The 18491-nt window shown below is 39.8% G+C and overlaps 1 protein-coding gene across 5 annotated transcripts in view; it reads right to left on the reverse strand.

The window, feature by feature from the left end:
* Positions 1 to 9471: 9471 nt before the first annotated feature.
* AKAP11 (A-kinase anchoring protein 11) overlaps positions 9472 to 18491 on the reverse strand; it is a 49332-nt gene continuing 40312 nt past the window's right edge. For all 5 annotated transcript variants that reach the window (XM_002915871.4, XM_034665229.1, XM_034665230.1 and 2 more), the window contains 2 exons: positions 15851 to 16011; positions 9472 to 13467 (listed from right to left, as the gene is read on the reverse strand). In XM_002915871.4, coding sequence (XP_002915917.2) covers positions 13327 to 13467; positions 15851 to 16011 — 302 coding nt within the window. In that variant the 3' untranslated portion in view covers positions 9472 to 13326. The remainder of the gene's footprint in view (positions 13468 to 15850; positions 16012 to 18491) is intronic.

Below are 18491 nucleotides of genomic sequence, written 5' to 3' on the forward strand. Positions count from 1 at the left end.
TTAAAAGAAACAGATGATAGATAGATAGATGATAGAAATATGTAGACATATATGTATAACATACACACGTGTATGTATATATGTATGTATAATACATACATGTTCTCTGATATAAGATTTTTTGAAATATAATTTCCTAGCACAAAATTCATCCTTTTTAAATGTGAGTTGTTCAACCATGAACATGTTCAACACCCCAAAGGAAACTTGTACCCATAAGCAGTCACCCTCCTTTTTCTCCAGCCCCCAGTCCCTGGCAACTGCTAATGTACTTTCTGTCACTACGGATTTGCTTATTCTGGGTATTATGTATAAATGGAATCATATAACATGCGGCCTCTTATGTCTGCTGTCTTACACAGCATCCTGTTTTTAAGGTTCATCCGTGTTGTAGCTTGTAGCCCTACTTGATTCCTTTTAATGGCTAAATAATCTTCCATGATATGGATAAACCACATTTTGTTTGTCTATCAGTTGATTGACATGTGAGTCCTTTCCACTTCGGGGCTATTATGAATAATGCTGTGAACATTCTGGTACAAGTTTTTGTGCAGACGTGTTTTCAGTTCTCATATCCTTAGGAGTGGAACTGTTGGTTCATATGGTAACTTACTTTCTTGAGGAACTGTCAAACTGGCTCAAAGTGGCTGCCTCACTTTAAATTCCCACCAGTGGTGTATGAAAACCCCAATTTCTTCACATCCTTGCCAACGCTTGTTATTGTTCACCTTTTTTTTATTATTCCATCCTAGCGGATGTGGAGACATTCCGTGTTACATTTAAGCTTCCCTCTTTGTATCTAACACAACTTCTTCATATTCTGTGCTTGATGGGACTGACATCTTGAACAGGTTAGTTTTCTTCCAGTCCCCAGGGTGGGAGAGTTGTGATTATTTTCCACCCTCCCAACTTCACTTTCATATTGTGGGAAAAGCCCTTTGGGGTCTTCACTTTGACCGGGCCTAAGCTCAGAGTGATGGTTAATTTTATGTGCCAACTTGGCTAGGCCACAGTGTCAGAGGTTTGGTCGAACACATCTGGGTATTGCTACAAAGGTATTTTTCAGATGAGATGAACAATTTAAATCAGTAGATTGTGAATAAAGAAGATTATTCTCCATTACGTGGGTGGGCCTCACCCAATCAGTTAAAGGTTTTAAGAGAAAATGGACTAACGTCCCCTAAGAAAGAGGGAATTTTTCCAGCAGACTGCCTTCAGATACAAGCTATATTATGGCTCTTCCCTGGGTCTCCAGCCTGCTGCCTACCCTGCATATTTTGAATTTGTCAGCTTTCATAACACGTGAGCCAATTCTTAAAAAAAATAAAAAAGATTTATTTAGAGAGAGAGCACAAGCAGGGAGAGGCGGAGAGGGAGATGGAGAAGCGGGCTCCCCGCTGAGCGCAGAACCAGACACGGGGACTCAATCTCCGGACCCTGACATCACGACCTGAGCAGAAAACTGAGAGTCAGACCCCTCCTTAACCAACTGAGCCCCCCAGATGCCCCTAAGACATCATTTCTAAAGGAGGTGTTGGTTGTATGAGGTCTTAAAGCCTCCAATTCAGGTGTCTAAGAAATAGAATTGATTTCTTATTGATAACTTCATCTCTATTTCTACCCCATTCTGTATGATGGCAGAAAACTGAACCTTGGTCAATTCTAAGTACTCTGCAGACATTTAGATTTGAATGCAGATGTTCTTCTTGCACTTACTTCCTGGACGTCCAGCATAGTCTCTGGTTGCAGGTGGCCTTGGTGGTGATTTCAAGGTGTGGAGGGAGGGTATGGAATTGCTCGTGTACGCAAGACAACTGGAGACAACGGTTACTCCGATGTAGTTGGATCTCTTCACTGCTCAGCCCTTCTCGGTTGTCCACACCGGCGTGTTCTGAGGTGTACACATTCCCACCTCGCCTCTAGCTACTTTGGCCCATGCTGCGGCACTGTTCCATTTGCCCTTCTTAGGAACAACGTTCTATATTCACGCTCACAACTCTCTGGGGCAGCAGGAAACTCAGATTTTCTCATTCCCATTCTGCCAAAACCCAAAACCACTACACCACCATCCCAAGAGGGCAGATATTTAAAATATAATACTAAATTTGAGCAGAACTAAAAACAATACTACTAAATTTTGGTGAAAATGGAAGTCTAAGGGGGGACTGTTGGCACATTTTCTTTTCCCCATCTCTTCTTCCCACTACCCATACCATATACCATATATATATATTTCATGTTCTTACTTCTCTTAATATGCCAGTTTTGCATTACTGATGTCCCCTTATTAAGAAAAGATGTATGTGTTCGTCACATGTGTGCCCTCATTGCCTGACACAAGGGCTGGCAGGAACAGTATCATTAAAAAAATCACAAATTAGAGGTGATAACTTAAAGTGTAACCTCCCTAAGTCAACCTGTGCAGACCTCCTTAAAGATGGTAGACATGCCCTTGAACAAGAATTGAATTTCAAAAAGGAAAAATTCGACATCTACCTCTAATTCTTACACTTAGTTTCCCTAAATGCCCTACATCATCTGAGCTGGAAAAATCCTTTGCCTCCTTCTTTTAGGTCCCCTGGTCACCTGCTCCCTGTCTCCTCCTCTGCTGTATCACCATCTGAGCCTTTGTTCTAAGAAATCTGTCCACCTTTCTCGTTTATCACGTGGTAATATTCAATATATATGTTATTTCGCAATGAACTCACACTGGGAAACAGCTTTCCTAGGGTTCTCCTTCTCATGCTTATAAGCTATCACCGACTCAGACCGTCTGACATTTCCAGTGGAACTCAGAAGTTATAAAATAAGAATGATTTTTAAAATTGATAACATCTATTAGGCGCTTATTCTAGGACAGGACCTATTAAGCACTTTGTATGAAATGATACGGGGGCAAAGGGAAAAGCCACCAGCCAATTGAAAAAAAGGCGCCTAAAGTTTGGAAATGACATCTGTCCCTTCTGTAACTTTCTTTTCTTCATGTTCTGAGGGACATGAAACCGTGTGTGGAATAGCCTCTATTGTTGTCAGCGCTCATGGGCGGACTAAGCGTGAAGGCTGGAGCGGTGCCTGGGTGGCTCAGTCGGTTAAGCGTCTGCCTTTGGCTCAGGTCATGATCCCAGGGTCCTGGGATCCAGCCCTGCATTGGGCTCCCTGCTCAGCGGGGAGTCTGCTTCTCCCTCTCCTTCTCCCCTTCCCCCTGCTTGTGCTGGCTGTCTCTCAATTAACTAAATAATCTTTAAAGAAAAAAAGAAGAGTGAAGGCAGGATAGGGGAAAAATCAAACAGGCAAGCCAAGATAACAAATACTTCTGCCTGGTTTCTGGAAGCCAACCAGAGATCCTTTTTACATACTGTCCTTCTCAAAACATCTTCTTAAAATACTTACATTGTAAAGACTGTCAACTGTCCTAACTTTGGCTCAAAGCAACACCACATATTAGGAATGCAAAGAAAAGACAACATTCTATGTACCGATCAGACCCAAGAGTTCTGGTTAAGATATTTCCAGCCAAGAGAGTTGGTAAGATTCATCAACCACCAAACTTGAAAAGCCCAAAGGTGAATGTAGAATCAAAAAAAAAAAAAAAAAAAAAAAAAAAAGGTTTTGGCAAACATTTATGAAATAAAAGAAATCCCAATTGTCTAAAGTGTACATATGGGAGAGAAACAGGAAGGAAATACACCAATGTACATAGCTGTTGTCTCTCTCTAGGTGTTATTACAGGTGATTTTGCCCCTCTCCATATTTTGGTTTTTAGATATTTAGATATAGATATAGTGTAATGTCATGAGCAGAACTGGAGTCTGGCAGACCTGGGCATTACCACTATGCCCGCTGGGGAAGACACTTAACTTCTCTGAGCCTGACTTTTCTCACATGAAAAATAGGAATAAGAATGACAAAGTTGGTATCTGGATTCAATGACGTGAAGTGCTGGCCACAGAATAAGTGGAAATTCGTATAAGAACAGTATTGCATTTGGGTGGTTGCTCCTTCTTGCTTTCACTTTTTTTAATTATTATTTGAAACATGGCTTCTTCACTGTTTCCATGGCATTCAATATCCTTCTTATGAATGTGGTATATTCAGCAGTTTTTCTTAGCACACATTAAGTTAACTGTAAATTCTTTGGGTCTATTAGAAATTACCTTCATTTTATGTTCACTCTTGAAAAATCGTTTGGAAGTATGTGAAATTCTAGATCTGACTTTAACCAGCACTTGAAGATATCATTCTGTTCTCTCTGGGTTTCTGTCAGAACTCTCTGAACTGCCGTTTTGCAGCTAATCCATCTGTTCTCTCTGGTTGTTTCTGAGATGATCAATTTTGCAGTTGCTTTTTTACCTTATTTATTTTAATTATTGTTTTTTTTTTTTTTTGAGAGAGAGAGTACGAGCAAGAGAGAGTATGTGAGTGGGGTTGGGGGTGGGAGAGGGAGAGAGAATCTTAACCAGGCTTCGCACCCAGCATGGAGCCCGAGGCGGGGCTTGATCTCATGACCCTGAGATCAGGACCTGAGCTGAAATCAAGTCAGATGCTTAATGGAGTGAGCCACCCAGGCGCCCCTGCAGTTGTTTTTATAAACAGTGTGTGTGTGTATGTGTGTGTGTGTGTGTGTGTGTGTGTGTACATGCATACCTCTTACATGAAACATATACACAGAATTGCACAAATCTATACAGTTTAACCACCATTCAAGGCAAGAAATTAGAGTATTACTGACACCACGTTAGCCTCCTGCCCCAGGAGTAACCACTAACTTGACTTTCACAGTAACCATTTCCTGGTTTTTGACACTTTCAAATCAGCATCCAACAATAGGTTACAACAGCCAATCCAAGCTTCGAAACATCGTATTTAGCACAACTGCTCACAGCAGAAACTGGTAAGGTTGTCGCCTCTAGGAGCACGGGCGGCTTGGTGGCTGGAGGCCTATAAGAAGGACTTGTCACTGTATGTCCTTTTACCTTTCGGAATTTAATGTCATTTGCATTTGTGACCCTTTGAGAAAAGATAAATAAAAGTACTGGCAAAAATAAAAGGGTTGTCAAGGGTCAAGCACATGGAGAACAGCAAAAAAAATTTTTTAAGTACTACATGTAAATTAAAATATTATGGGTACTTACCTGGGAGGAGAAATTGGATAAAATATCAAAACAGCGTCTTGAAAGCATCAAACAGCTCATAGGATATTGAGGAATCAATGGGTCAAAATCTAGCAAAAGCAAAGAATCCCAGCAAGTAAACTCGGCACTCAACACCACTTTTCTGTCCTAGGAATATTTGCCAAACTTGAAGAAAAAACTGTGATACAGAGTAGTATTTCGGCAGCCTCATGGGGCTTTAGAAAGGCAAAAGTCCATTCTCTCCACCTCGTTCAACAAAGCAATTCCCATCTGGCCCCCTCCCCCTGGTCTCTAAGTTAGAACCCTGACAGGCTGCACCCCCATATATAGGCCCTGGCCTGGGTGTGCAGCACAATTTCCAGCCACCTGACTTAGTCAGAAAACTTCAAGGCTTGAACTGAAATTCAGGAGCTCCAAGAGTAGCTGTGCCTCAGGCGCCTGTTGGAAGCAGATGAAAATCCCCCCGAAGGAAAATCCCCCCATCCTAGGCCTTTGCTCTAGATTGTACAGAGAGGTTACGAGTGGCCGAGCTGTGATTTCAAATCAAGTTCGTTGAACCCTAGAGCCTACGTTCCTAAACTTCACTGAACTGCCGTGGGAAAAATTAAGCCGTGTATGGGAAAGCAGGTCACCTATTCCAAAGTTGGGAGCTGTTTGGATTTCTTATCACAACTTGCAGAAGTGATCAGCCAGCACTTCAGACACATCTCCAAGGACAAGCACACTGTTTTTCATGGAAAGAGTCTAGTCCATTGTTCCACGGCTCTAATTTTTGGAGAGCAAGCTGAAATCTGCTGCTAAGTTCTACCCACCTTCTAGGGTCACCAGTTTCAATCTGTCTCCACTGACAGCCCTCTGTATGTTTAAAAATGGTTTTGAGGTCACCGCCCACCCCCCTTTCCTTCTCCAGGCCAAGCAGCCTTTTGTCTTTCAGTGAAAACTCAAATGAATCATTTTTTAGCTCCCTCAGCATTAGACAGTCACGGATGTGGCTGGTTCACTTGATCTCTGTCCTTCGTAAGATGGTATCTGGGACTAAACCTAATACCCGAGGCACGGTCTAAAGAGCACAGGGTCCAGCAAGACTATCGCCTACCACGTCACAGATTTTAAACCAACTGCTACAGTAGAAAAAGCCTGCATTACTGCAGGGCACACAAAACGACACACACTTTCTTTAAGCATCTGAGTGAGAGCTATCTAAGATGTCTACATGGTTTCCAAGATGGCTCACAATTCCTCAGGCTCTAGCCAAACTGGTCTCTTCAAATAAGCCACAGGTCTTCTCTTCTCCAGGTGTTTGTGTGCTCTACTGAAAAAGCTCTCCGCCTCCCCCAACCAGCCCGACTCCCTGTGCCTGGTTGGTCCCCACGGAGCCTGAACCTAGCTGAAGCCTCAGCAGCTAGGGAAGCCTCACATCTTCAGGGAAGTCCAATTAGGTTCCTCTGTTTTAGGCTCCCACCACCCTAAAGGAGTAGTTAAATATTTATCTTTATAATTACTCATTTAATGACTCTTCTTCTAAATAATAAACTCCATAAAGGCAGGGACGAATATTACAGCTGTTTTCCCCCTTCAAACACATTCCACTCCTACAAGGGCTTGGCAATGGCATACGTTCTCTCCCTGCAGCCTCTTCGCACTCTGATATAAGCCTTGGTCTCTCGTCTCCCACCACCCTGTACTTACACAGACCTCATATTCACCTCCGCCTTACCAGAGCACTTAGCCATCTGGGCCTACCGAGGCCTTACGTGATCGGACTCATTCAACATACTGTCTGTATCTCCCTAGCTCTGTGTCAACTGCAGATTCTGCCATTTAAGCAGGGACCCCTCCGGGAAGCCACGGCTTCTTAGAGTTCAAGGCAGGAAAGAGGTCAGCTGGCTTACCCAAATTTCGGCAATTTAAGTTGGCCCAACATTTGCCACAACGCGCCTGAGGTGACTCAAAGACAGACCTCTAGGTTGGAAAAGCAATTATCAGAACATTTCAATCTCCCCAGAATCCACGCCCCCTTGCCCCACAACTACCCATATTCTGTGATAAACAGAAAAGGAGATGAGGATTTCAGATGTAATTCTGGCAGCTTCTCTTTTTTTTTCTCCTGACAGCCTTGTTCTGACTACCCAAGTCCACATCATTTTAAGCCCCTATGGGATCTCTAAGCATCAACTCCTGGTTCATGGAATTTATGCATCTGGGACAGAGTTAAGTTTATATCTAGCAAGTCATAAAAATATAGTATTCAGAGGAAAATATTTGAGCTCAAAATAATTCAATTTGTAAAAGTGTGTAAACACAGAACCTTCCCACCTTTGGAAGAAAATGTCAAATCATGGTTCAGTCACAAGGACAAAAGGGAATAAAAAACTGATTCAGAAGTTCCTTGTCCTAGTTTATTTGCAATTGTTTGAGTATTATCCTTCAAAATGGTTACTGTGTAGCGCTCCACAATGCTCTTCGAAATCCCTGGTCAGTATCCTCCCAGCACGATCTTCACCCAAGGCAGTATAAAAAGTTAGACACCAGATGGCCTATGCTGACCCTCTAGGTAGACACCGACCTATTAACCACAGGTCTTTGGGAACACATTCGCAGAAAGCCAGGAAGCCACAATTGTTCACTCCTTTCTCCATTGGAAATGCCTCATTAAAATACAGATACTAGGTCTCTGGTATTCTAATACACCCATTGAACAATTCTATTGAAAAAGGAAATGTAGATCTGAGACTCTGCTCTCTGTAAGCCTGAGCAGCTGTCTCCCTTCTCGCCTACATACATAAAACGCTGTGTTTCTAACAACTATTTGTCTTTTGTGCAGGAGCAATAAACTCAAGTCTATAATTTCTAGAACCTTCCTCCCCTCTCTGAGCAATCCTGGAGAAAGGAAGAGTTGCTAGAACACCGTTCAGAGTTTTTCTAAGCATGTTAATGATCTCACCTGCTTCAAGTCAGAGGTTGCAGGACAAACACCAATAGGGCCCCAGCGGGCAACAGAGATGGGCAAAGTGGATGGAACAGGTCATGCCAGAGGGGAAAAAACCCTACTAACTCAGGCTGAAGGGGCCATCGTTCTTCAGTGCCTGCCAAACTGTCGCCACACAGGAGGAGGCCAGTGTTACAGAGCTTCCAGTTTTTCAAGAGAAGCGGAAATTCAAAACATATTCAAATGTGCCATCTTCAAGTGTTGATAGTGATCTCACATTGGGCCAAAGCATTTCAAAGGACAGGATTTAGTTCACAGGGATCATTTAATCCCTCACCCAAGGCTCAGAAGTCTATTTAGGTGTCCGTTTAAAAGAGGGGGCCCCTAAAAAGTCAAATGTAGGGCTTCGATTCTCTCTGAAAATGGTTTTTTTTTTGTCTCTTTCCAATCTAGAATATTATCCTCCTTGCCCTAGAGCACGAAAGTAAAACAGGTGATTACAAAACCTACAAAGGAGAAAAGAATGCCAGCACAGTTCCCAAGGAGTGAGCTTCACACATTCATTGTTCCCGCTGTAAACACAATGCAGCAAAAAGCTTAGATTCTTTTATTCTTACCCTTCTTTGCACAATAGCACCAAGAGCATGTTCCTCCTAGGGTACGTGACTCCTCCCCATCTTCCCCACTCTGAAAAATCTGAGCTAACTCTTCCAGTCCTGTTTCCGTCCTCCTCACTATCCCAGCCAAGACACAGACTGTAAATGATCCCAATGTGCAAAATTGTTCAAACGCCATTTGTCACAAATTCCTGTTCTTTTTGAGCCCTTTTTCCTTTGTGGAATTCTAGGCTAAGGAATCTTACTTTTTCTCAGCATTTTTGAATTGTTTTCTTGGTATCAGGGATCCACTCATACCCAAGGCCCTGTTTACTATCATTATTTCCTAGTATTTTGCAACATTCGCACAAAGCTAGAAAATCATTCCCTCATTTCTGGGCTTTACATACTTAAGACAAGTCATATTCCATTAGCAACAAACAACGAGCACCCAACTTTTAAGTGCCTGATGCTACGTGGCATGACGGAGGTACGGGTATGGAAGGAGTCCCGCGTCCGGGCCGGAACAATGTCCCAGCACACCACCAAATATTCTACTTGGCGCTCAAATGCAAAACAGCCCTTCACTGGCAGCCAGCCCTTCGAGTCACTCATGTCAGCATTCAAAGGCACCTGAATATATAGCTAGAATCCAGTGTCCGGTTAAAAATACCTAGCTTCCCCAGTTCTCAGAAACGATTTTAGAAGCATGGAGATCATCTGATGCGTCTTCTGTCAGGGCAGTTCCACTTATATGCCTTTGTTTAGTTCAGGACAGAATAGTTAACAAGATGTTACAGAAGGAAACTGAGGCCAGGCATCTCTTATGTTTATTGGAGAATTCTTAGTTGGGAGAGGAAAGATCACAAACAATTCATAAAAGATAAAAGAACAATTAATTGCAAATGATTACAAAGGTGGTTTCTGAAATGTTTATTTTGAGCCACTGCAAAAACAAAAGTATAGTGCATCCTGAAGTTCATATTTTGGTAAATGAACATATCAAAGGACAGAAAAGCCAAAAAAAGTTACTGTTATACAAGATCTTAATATAGTAATTCCACACAAATAAACAGCTACAATTACTCAAAGCTGCTTTTGCTATATATATATTAAACAAGAACGTGAATTACTTTAAACACGGCACAAGTAACCAAAGTCAGCAAATCCAGCAATATTAAAACCTGATATTAAATAGTATTCAAACATTACAACAAAAACAAACAATGGACTTCTAGAACTGCAATTCTACCCATGTGAAAGGAATGTACATGGATGGTAAAAAAACAATCATAATAAATAAATAAAGTGACGAGAGTGACCAACGCTGCACCTGCCTCTTCAGAGCAGGAATACAGTAAGGGAGTAAATGTGCATGGGGTCTTTTGCTAAAAATGAAGAAAAAAATGCATTTCACTTTAGTATAATCACAGAATTCCCACTAAAGCTCTAATTGTCTTGTGCTGGTGACAGGTGGGCAGGGTTTTAAATGGAAAAGTATCTTCCCTACACCCTGAGTGTGGATGCATTAATATATTTTTTTTTAACTGTGTAAAGTTTCCTTTGGGAAATATAAAATTTAAAGCAACATACTGATGGGAAATTGATAGTTAATTGTGAAAGAATACTATTAGCTAAATAATTAACTAAGAAGACATCTTGAGTCTGGACTCCAATGATGAGTCAGGGTTAAGTTTTGCATTTAGGAAATGTGCACGGATGTCAAAGCCATGTGGATAAATGATCTTTCACTTTATACATGGTACATTTAATAAGTAATTAAATTCTCCTACCAGCAACATAAAACCCTTATTTAAGCAAAATGGAAGTATTATGAATTGAATTAATTCACATCAAATATCTGAAAGGGTAAGTGGAACATTTTTCAAAGTATAAAGATGTTATCACACGTATTCACTGACAGAATACCCTCAAAGGTTTTATTACTCCATTAAAATTCTATCAACCATCCCAATAGGTATTTTAATTTTCTTCTGTAATTTATAAATGAATCATTCATTTTGTATAAATCAGGAAATATTTTCAAAATCAACATTAACAATCTCCAAAATATAAATGTAATTTAAACTTGGCTTGGGAAAAGAAGAATATGAAAGAACTGCTGCATTTCAGTCAAAAATAATGTTTTTAAAAAAACCCTTATCAGAGGCCTCATTCGCTTTCTTTCCCAAGATCCTTCAAGAGTTCTGAAACTGATAAACAGAGAATTCAACTCAATGCACATCACAACTTTAACAGTTCTGAATAAGACATGGTAATTTCATAAGGGCCAAAATGCACAGAATGGCAAGATAACAATGTTATAATATAAATACGTCAAGTAGATGTTTAATGAGAGGGGGTGGGGGTGGTGGTTCTCTCAACAAACAGGGCTGTTCTGAAGACCAAACAACCAAAGAGACGTAAGATGTCTTTGGAATAATCACAAAGTGCCTTTAAAGAAAGTAAGTTTAAACTGGACTTGGTTAAAAGATCCTTCTCTCCATACAAGGAGCTTTACTCACGCTTCTTACATCTGCCAATACTTAATATTTTTCTCTACGTCCCTAAACTATACAAGGGTAGAGTTCCATTAGGATTCTAACCACACATGCTAACACCTAAAGACTGGTCTGTCATGACGTAGTGGCTACATAAAGGAACTCCGAGTCCAGCACAGCTCCAGGTAAACGCAGAGAAAACAAGGACAGGAGGAAAATCTTACTTCAAAATGATTATTACCCTAAGAGATAGAAACATTTTCAAGCACAGAAAGTTTTACAAAACGAATATATTTTCACTTTAGTTTAAAAGAAATTCAGAACTCAATTTGCTGTTAATCAAATCCGTACATGTATCGAAATTACTAAACACAACTTGATAGTTATATACTTGTAAAAATTCAATCTAAACTTAATAATCACTTAATCCATGTTCTAATCAACAACCCGGCTCCTGGCGTGTATAAACCCAGTCCAGCGCTGCTGCATCTCAAGTTCTGAGAAGCTAAAGACGGAAACCGTTCTGGCTATATAGATTTCCTGCATTTCTCTACCTTAAAAAATACTTGAAGAACTTTAGGAAAATTTATTTTTAAGGCTTGCTCTATTTCTTTATTTCAAATTGAGAAAAACCAAAATTTACACTGTAACTTCAAAATATTTAAGTATAGCTTTTGGCATTTTTCTTAAAAAGCAAATTTTACTCTCTCGTTATAAAATATATTTCTCTACCGTAATGATTAATCCAAATTAATGTAAGTGCCTTATTCCTTGCCCCTCGGTGGGTGCTATGTCTTCCACGCTTTGTGCAGCTTCCAGCACAGTCAGTGCTCAGGAAAAAAGAAAATGTCATGGAGCAAAACCAAAGCCCCCAACAAAAAGTGATTTACTCTAGACCGACGCTAATGGAAGAACCAAAAATTCACACGTGCATACCTTCGCATCCAAAACCAAGACACAATCTTGGTCCTCTATTCAAGTCAACCTGTAGTTTCTAAAGACAAAGTAGTAGAAAACATAGAGCCCAGAAAACTCATGTCAGACGACTTTACGAAACAGAACAGATACCATTTTATTGCAGGGGGGGCAAGGAGCTGGGAATACCCACTTTTTCTAGAAAAAGCTTATCCTTGCTAAGCAGAAAGTTTTGTGGGGTTTTTTAAAAAAATTCAACAATGTAAATAATTACTGGGTTTCTCTAAATGCATTTCCATATTAACATTAATTTTTAAAATTTTAACATGTTTTGCACCTAAATTTATTCTCATTTATAGGATATGTCAGGGACCCAAAATAGTCAAAAAAAGAAATAAAAATTCTTACTGCAAATCTTCATAGACATTTTATTTTAAAGCACCTTTAAATGTCAACAGTGGGTTTCTAACCAAGAAAACAGTAAAATAAAAAAGGGCACAAACCCACTGGGCAAGGCTAAAGTACTCCTTTACACACACACACACACACACACACACACACACACTCTCTCTCTCTCTCTCTCTCTCTCTCATTTTCATGCCAGGTGGACTGGCAACATCAGCAAATAATGTTATTTGATGAAAGGCTGGAGAAACTATCATTTATGGTATTTATAGAAACCTAAAATACTAATATGTTTCTAAGAAATTAAATATTTGGGGGATTCAAAACACTACCAAGCGCCCGAGCTATGAAAATAAAATTGACTTTCTATGGGAGAGGTAGAGGGGTGGGGAACCCATTAGCCTCAAAGCTCTTTTGTCAGATTAGTTCTCAACAGAATAGCATTTGTTTGCAAAGGAGCAGAATTCTAAGTCTTTATCCCTGGAACCTACCCTCAGCCACCTCAGCTGTGGTTTGTAGCAGCACTATTCGGATGCAAAAAGAATGCTGTCAGTCAGTGTCCCTGAAAACCTCCTGGTCAGACCTTCCTTCAAATCAACGGTCTTAGGGTCTCAACACATTACGCATGTGTATAGAAGAATAATGAAGAGAATATTTGACAGAGATTACAAAAGTATGAACTATATACAACATGGGATGACCGAATGCGCTTAAAAAGCTCAATTTACTTCCCTCACAGTTCACTGTCAGTGTTAATATTCACAGTTTACCCTCTGCATCTTTCTCCGTTTCCTCCTCGCCCTGCGCGGTGCGGTGTAGGGCTGCAGGTGTAGGGCTGCAGGTTCGTACTATGCGTTTTCCAAGAGCCAATCAAACAGCGACTTGCAGCTGGCGGGGTCGGCCGGCTTGGCCCGCGCTTCGTAGTACCGCAGCACAGCCTGCAGGACGTCCCCCACCTTCCAGCCCTTTTCTTGTAGTCTGCGGGAGAGCTAGTAAGAAGGGAAGGCATGTCCCACATTAACTGACATCAATCTCATAACAACGAAGTTTCCACTCTTATTTTTAGTATCAGGGACCTGTAAGATTCTTGCTGTCTGCTGTAAAATATTATTTCCCAGTTTTATAACGAGGTCTTTCCCCTAAATTACCACCCTTCTACGCAAATTACACATTTTTTCCTTCCTGCCCTCGACAAATACATCTCCTGCAGAGAATGACACTTGGGGACTGTTGGAGACAGAACTGCACAACCCTCACCCACCTGAGAGTCTGTGAGGGAGTCGAGTCTCCATTTCTACACGAAACTCTTGACCTAAATACATCTGTCACACCCTCAATTAGGAACATAAAATAATAAAGACAATGTCAATCTTAATAGAAGGATGTGGACTTTTCCTTCCACAATATACAGTGTGGCTTTTTTCTGGAATACACACTCTGGCCTCAATGGAAACATGGCTTTCTAAGTTAAGAAACGTTAACGTTTCAACAAAAAACAACCAAAAAAGTAAGTAAATATTGTGGTGATCATTTCGCAACATATACAAATATTGAATTATATTGTATACCTGAAACTATATATTTCAATAATACCTCAATTTAAAAAAAAAAGTAAATAAATACAGGTTTAAATAAACTCCATTGTCACCAGAATCAGAACATGTCTTCCATCACTTTTTTGTTTAGTTCCGTAAAAACTACTTCAATTTGGTAATGTAAATATGCTTGGCCTTGTTAAATACAGCCTTACAGAGATAATTCACAGACCATGCAATTCATCCATTTAAAGAGTACTTACTTAGTCAATGATTTTTAGTATAGTCACCGAGTTGAATGCAACCATCACCACAATCACTGTTAGAACAGGTTTCCCACAACAAAAGGAAAGCTCTACCCATTAGTAAACACTCCCCATTTCTCCCAAACCCCTCAACTCTACGCAATCACTAATCAACTTCAGTCTCTAGAGATTTGCCCATGTTGGCCATTTCATGTAAGTATGAAATATACAGTCTCTGGTGACCAGTTTCTTCCACCTAATGTAACTTCAAGGTTCCTCCATGGCGGTAGCATGCGTGTACTTCCTTCCTTTTTACTGACAGATAGTATTCCACTGCACAGATAAACCACATTTTATTTATCCATTCTAGGATGTTTCCACTTCTGGCCTCGTATGAATAATGTTGCCAGGGACATACATTTTCATTCCTTTTGGGTATATACATAGGAGTGGAATTGGTACGGTTTAACTTTTTGAGGAATTTCCAGAATGTTTTCCTGCGTTCCTTGGGGTTGAGCACCAAGCACCATCACACGCATGCTCAGCTCTACCTAAGGTCTTCCTTAGCCCTCAGTTTGTTCAAGACTAAATGACTTGAAAATGTCTGCCTCCCTTCAGTGAGTTCTAACAACTTTCCTACCCACTCCTTCTCCTAGATAACTCATTTCTTGAGGATCACTCTGTCTTATTTTCTCCTTCTTCACAAAAACAGAAACCTAAACTAGAAAAATCCAAAAAGTCCAAGAAAAAACCAACAACAAAATACAAAAAAAAGTTATTTTTACTGAATATCTTTTTCACATACTTCTTTCAACAATATCTTTGTAAATTCTGAACCAGGAATCAAGAGTAACTGAACTGTTCCTTTTTTGTTACAGATCAATTTATACTGTTATTCATTGAACTGTTTTATACCCTATAACAAGATTAAATCAAAATTCTGATAATGAAGATCTGGGGGCAAAAACCTTAAGACTATAAAATAAAAATGTGGACTAACAAGGTGCTTGGCACACAGTTAAGTTCTCAATAAAAACACCCTATTAATGCATCGAATGTGAATGTTCTATTTTGGAACCTTACAAAATACTCAAAGTGGTCTGTGGTCCCTTATAAGATGTTTAAACCTTCATGGCTTTTGAGTATGCTAGTTTCTCCCACTAGTAAGACTGGTTAACAGAATAGGAGACATACTAATTACCAGGCATAATTATGAACCAATTTAAAAGACAGAAAACTCAATCTTTTCATATGAACACATGTTTATTAATAGCACCTAACTTTGAGTACTTAGGATGTGCCAGGCACTAGATCAAGCAATTTTTTTTTTTTACAGTATTATGTTTAATTCTCACAAACCTCTGTAAGGTAACCTCTCTACTCATTTTCATAGTGCAGAAAAGGAAACTGACCAGTGAGCCTGCCCAAGGTTAGACAACTAGAGTGGCAGAGCTGCCATCCTGACCCACTCTGGACATAAGCACTTACCCACTCTGCTAGCAAGAGGCATCTTACTAGATCAACCACGCGACACGGAACATCGTATTTGGTTAAACATGTCCTTACAACCACCCTGTAAGGCAGGTACTTACTTGTACGAATTCCTTCTTTGCAGAGTCATGAAGATAAAGTTCTGCCACTTCAGCCTCAGAAGCAACAAGCCACTGAAGAATAATCCTTAGCTGGGGGTCTACTGTGCACGGCTCCATGTCGATATTTGTAATAAGCAGAATCTTTCTGTCTTGCTCCAAACCTAATATTTACATTTAAATAATATAAAGTGAAACTTATCAATTCAACTCTCAAAACTCCGGTTTCCAAGGATAGAGAAATATTTTCCATTCCTTAAGATTCCAATGAATGCTGGGAAAAAAATCTGTCTTTTCTTATCCTCACCTTAACACAACCAAAACACTTATTTGAAAGGGCAAAATAATTCTACAACAAAGGAATACTGCTGATCACCTACTGAGAGCACAAATCCAAAACTCTGTTTTGAGGCACTGAGTATCAATCACTGTAAATACCATAATCTGTGTCAAAACACGATCTACAGGTAAAGAAAGAGAAACAAAACTATAAAAGCCATGACTACAATCAAAATATAAATCTCAAATAAGTAAATATATTAAATGGACTTGAAGAAAGCTTCTTGAACTAAGAGAAGTAACAGAAGCAACAAATACTTGTAAAGGGCATATTACGTCCTAAGTATTGTTCTAAGCCCTTTCCATATACAAACTCCTGGAACCCTCACACGCATCCAGTGAAGCGAGAACTATCACCATCTCCATTTACAGGTAAGGGATGTGAGGCAGAGAGAGAAGTAGCTGGGCCAGGATATGAACACACAGTCTGGCTCCGTGCCTCCAAGCTCTTTATCACTTCATTCTTCAGGCAAAGGGGGGGGGGGGATGTCACATGCAGCCACTTACATCCCAAAAGCCAGGGAATTTTCTGGTATACTCCTTTATAAATAAGATATTGCTCTCGAGTCTCATTTTTTTTAATGAAAATTATGTTCTCAACATAAAGGAGGATGAATCGCTGTGGACTATAAAACTAATGACCAGTGGACTGATATCACGTGTTTACCACTCCTGCTTAATGATGGCTGAGCAAAAGGCAGAGCGGAGACAAGGGCCCTCCCACACAACAGGTGAGCAGCCGGCATACTGGCAGACATCACGCCAATTTGTACCAGTCATGGAAATTTGTTGGCCAATGTCCCTGATTATTTCTTACAGTTTGCAGGGCATTCTAGACCACTACTAATCATTTTTAGGATTTGTGTTGGTCCCTAATTTTTTCACTTAAAAAAATGGATCCACGTCATTCTCTTCAGATAAACGTACTGCCTTTTCCCTCCTCTCCCTATACTGACTCTCAGTCAAAAAAGGGTCTGGTGCACTATGAAAGCAGACATGGTCTCTGGGCCATTTTGTAAATACTGCAGAGGTCACGGGGCTGGAAGCCAAGTGACCAGAGACTTCTCTGTATTACTGGCTTTTTCAGTTTGGGGCTCCTGGTACTTGGCCTAGGAGAGGTCACTCAACACCTGGGAAGAGGAAAGTGGCTGACCTCCTGCAACTAAAAATACAACAAAATGAGGTTTGTTGCCTTAGGATTTCCATAACTTTGAATCTTTCTATAAACCCATGTCAATCTCTTTCCTAATTTACCAATTCCTAATTTAACAAGTTTCAAAGCTGGCCACAATTTTCTCTATAATAAGATGACTATGCTATGATCTCGAAAGCTGAGAAGTGACATGTATCTACATACAATTCATCTGATTTCTATCCACTCACAAAAGAAATCCTAAAAAGTTTGCTAGTGCCAAAAGTAAATTTTTAAGATCAATTTCATATTTATATCAACTTGTATCTTCTAAATCGTCCTCAGTAAAGTCAGTTAAGTAATGACTAGTTCATTAGAGAAAATACTCACCACATGCATTTAAACCATGTACAGCCTTTGGAACAACTTTGCTCACAGGCATTATTTGGGGAAAGGGACACAACTTTCCTAGAGAAAGTCAACACTCTTTTAGTCAAGAAAAAGAAAACAAATATCACCTCGCCTATCTGTAACTCTAAGAATATTGCCCCACCCCTACTTCATATCTGATGGCAAAAACTTACTGCTACAAGTCCTATGTGAAGAATGTTTGCTTAAAAAAAAAAGTGTCTACTTAGCAGGAGCACTAGGACTAAAAAATAATCACCTTAAGTCTGAGGATTTTAACTCAGAAACCAGTACGTGACACTTCCCTGAATAAGAAAGGTATAAATGGTGATAAAACTCATCGGACACTCAAGTGTTCTAAAGTACATTTCAAGAAATTCATCTGGGCAATTTTCTGTTTGCCCACTTCTAAAGAAATGATGAAAAAAAGCACTAGTTCAAAAACGAATATCTCAAACAGTATGAATATTTTTAGGTGTCACTCTATAGAAAACTTTATTGGTATTTACATAATTAAAAAAATAAGCCATCTAAATACAATGAAAATTCAGCTTCAACATGGAAAGTTTCTACATTCACTGATTGTAATATTTCAATTAAGGATTATAAATCATGGCCCAGAACACTGTGACCAATGGTATCTAGTATTTACATATTTGGAACAATGTTCATCAAAGGAAGAATGGAATATTTTCTTCAAATATGTATACTTGTGAGTTTAGGAACAGAATTGAGAAACAGAAGAACTGATTTTAAAATATCTTT

This window comes from Ailuropoda melanoleuca, chromosome 7, assembly GCF_002007445.2.
Source record: "Ailuropoda melanoleuca isolate Jingjing chromosome 7, ASM200744v2, whole genome shotgun sequence".
Classification (NCBI taxonomy): Eukaryota; Metazoa; Chordata; class Mammalia; order Carnivora; family Ursidae; genus Ailuropoda; species Ailuropoda melanoleuca.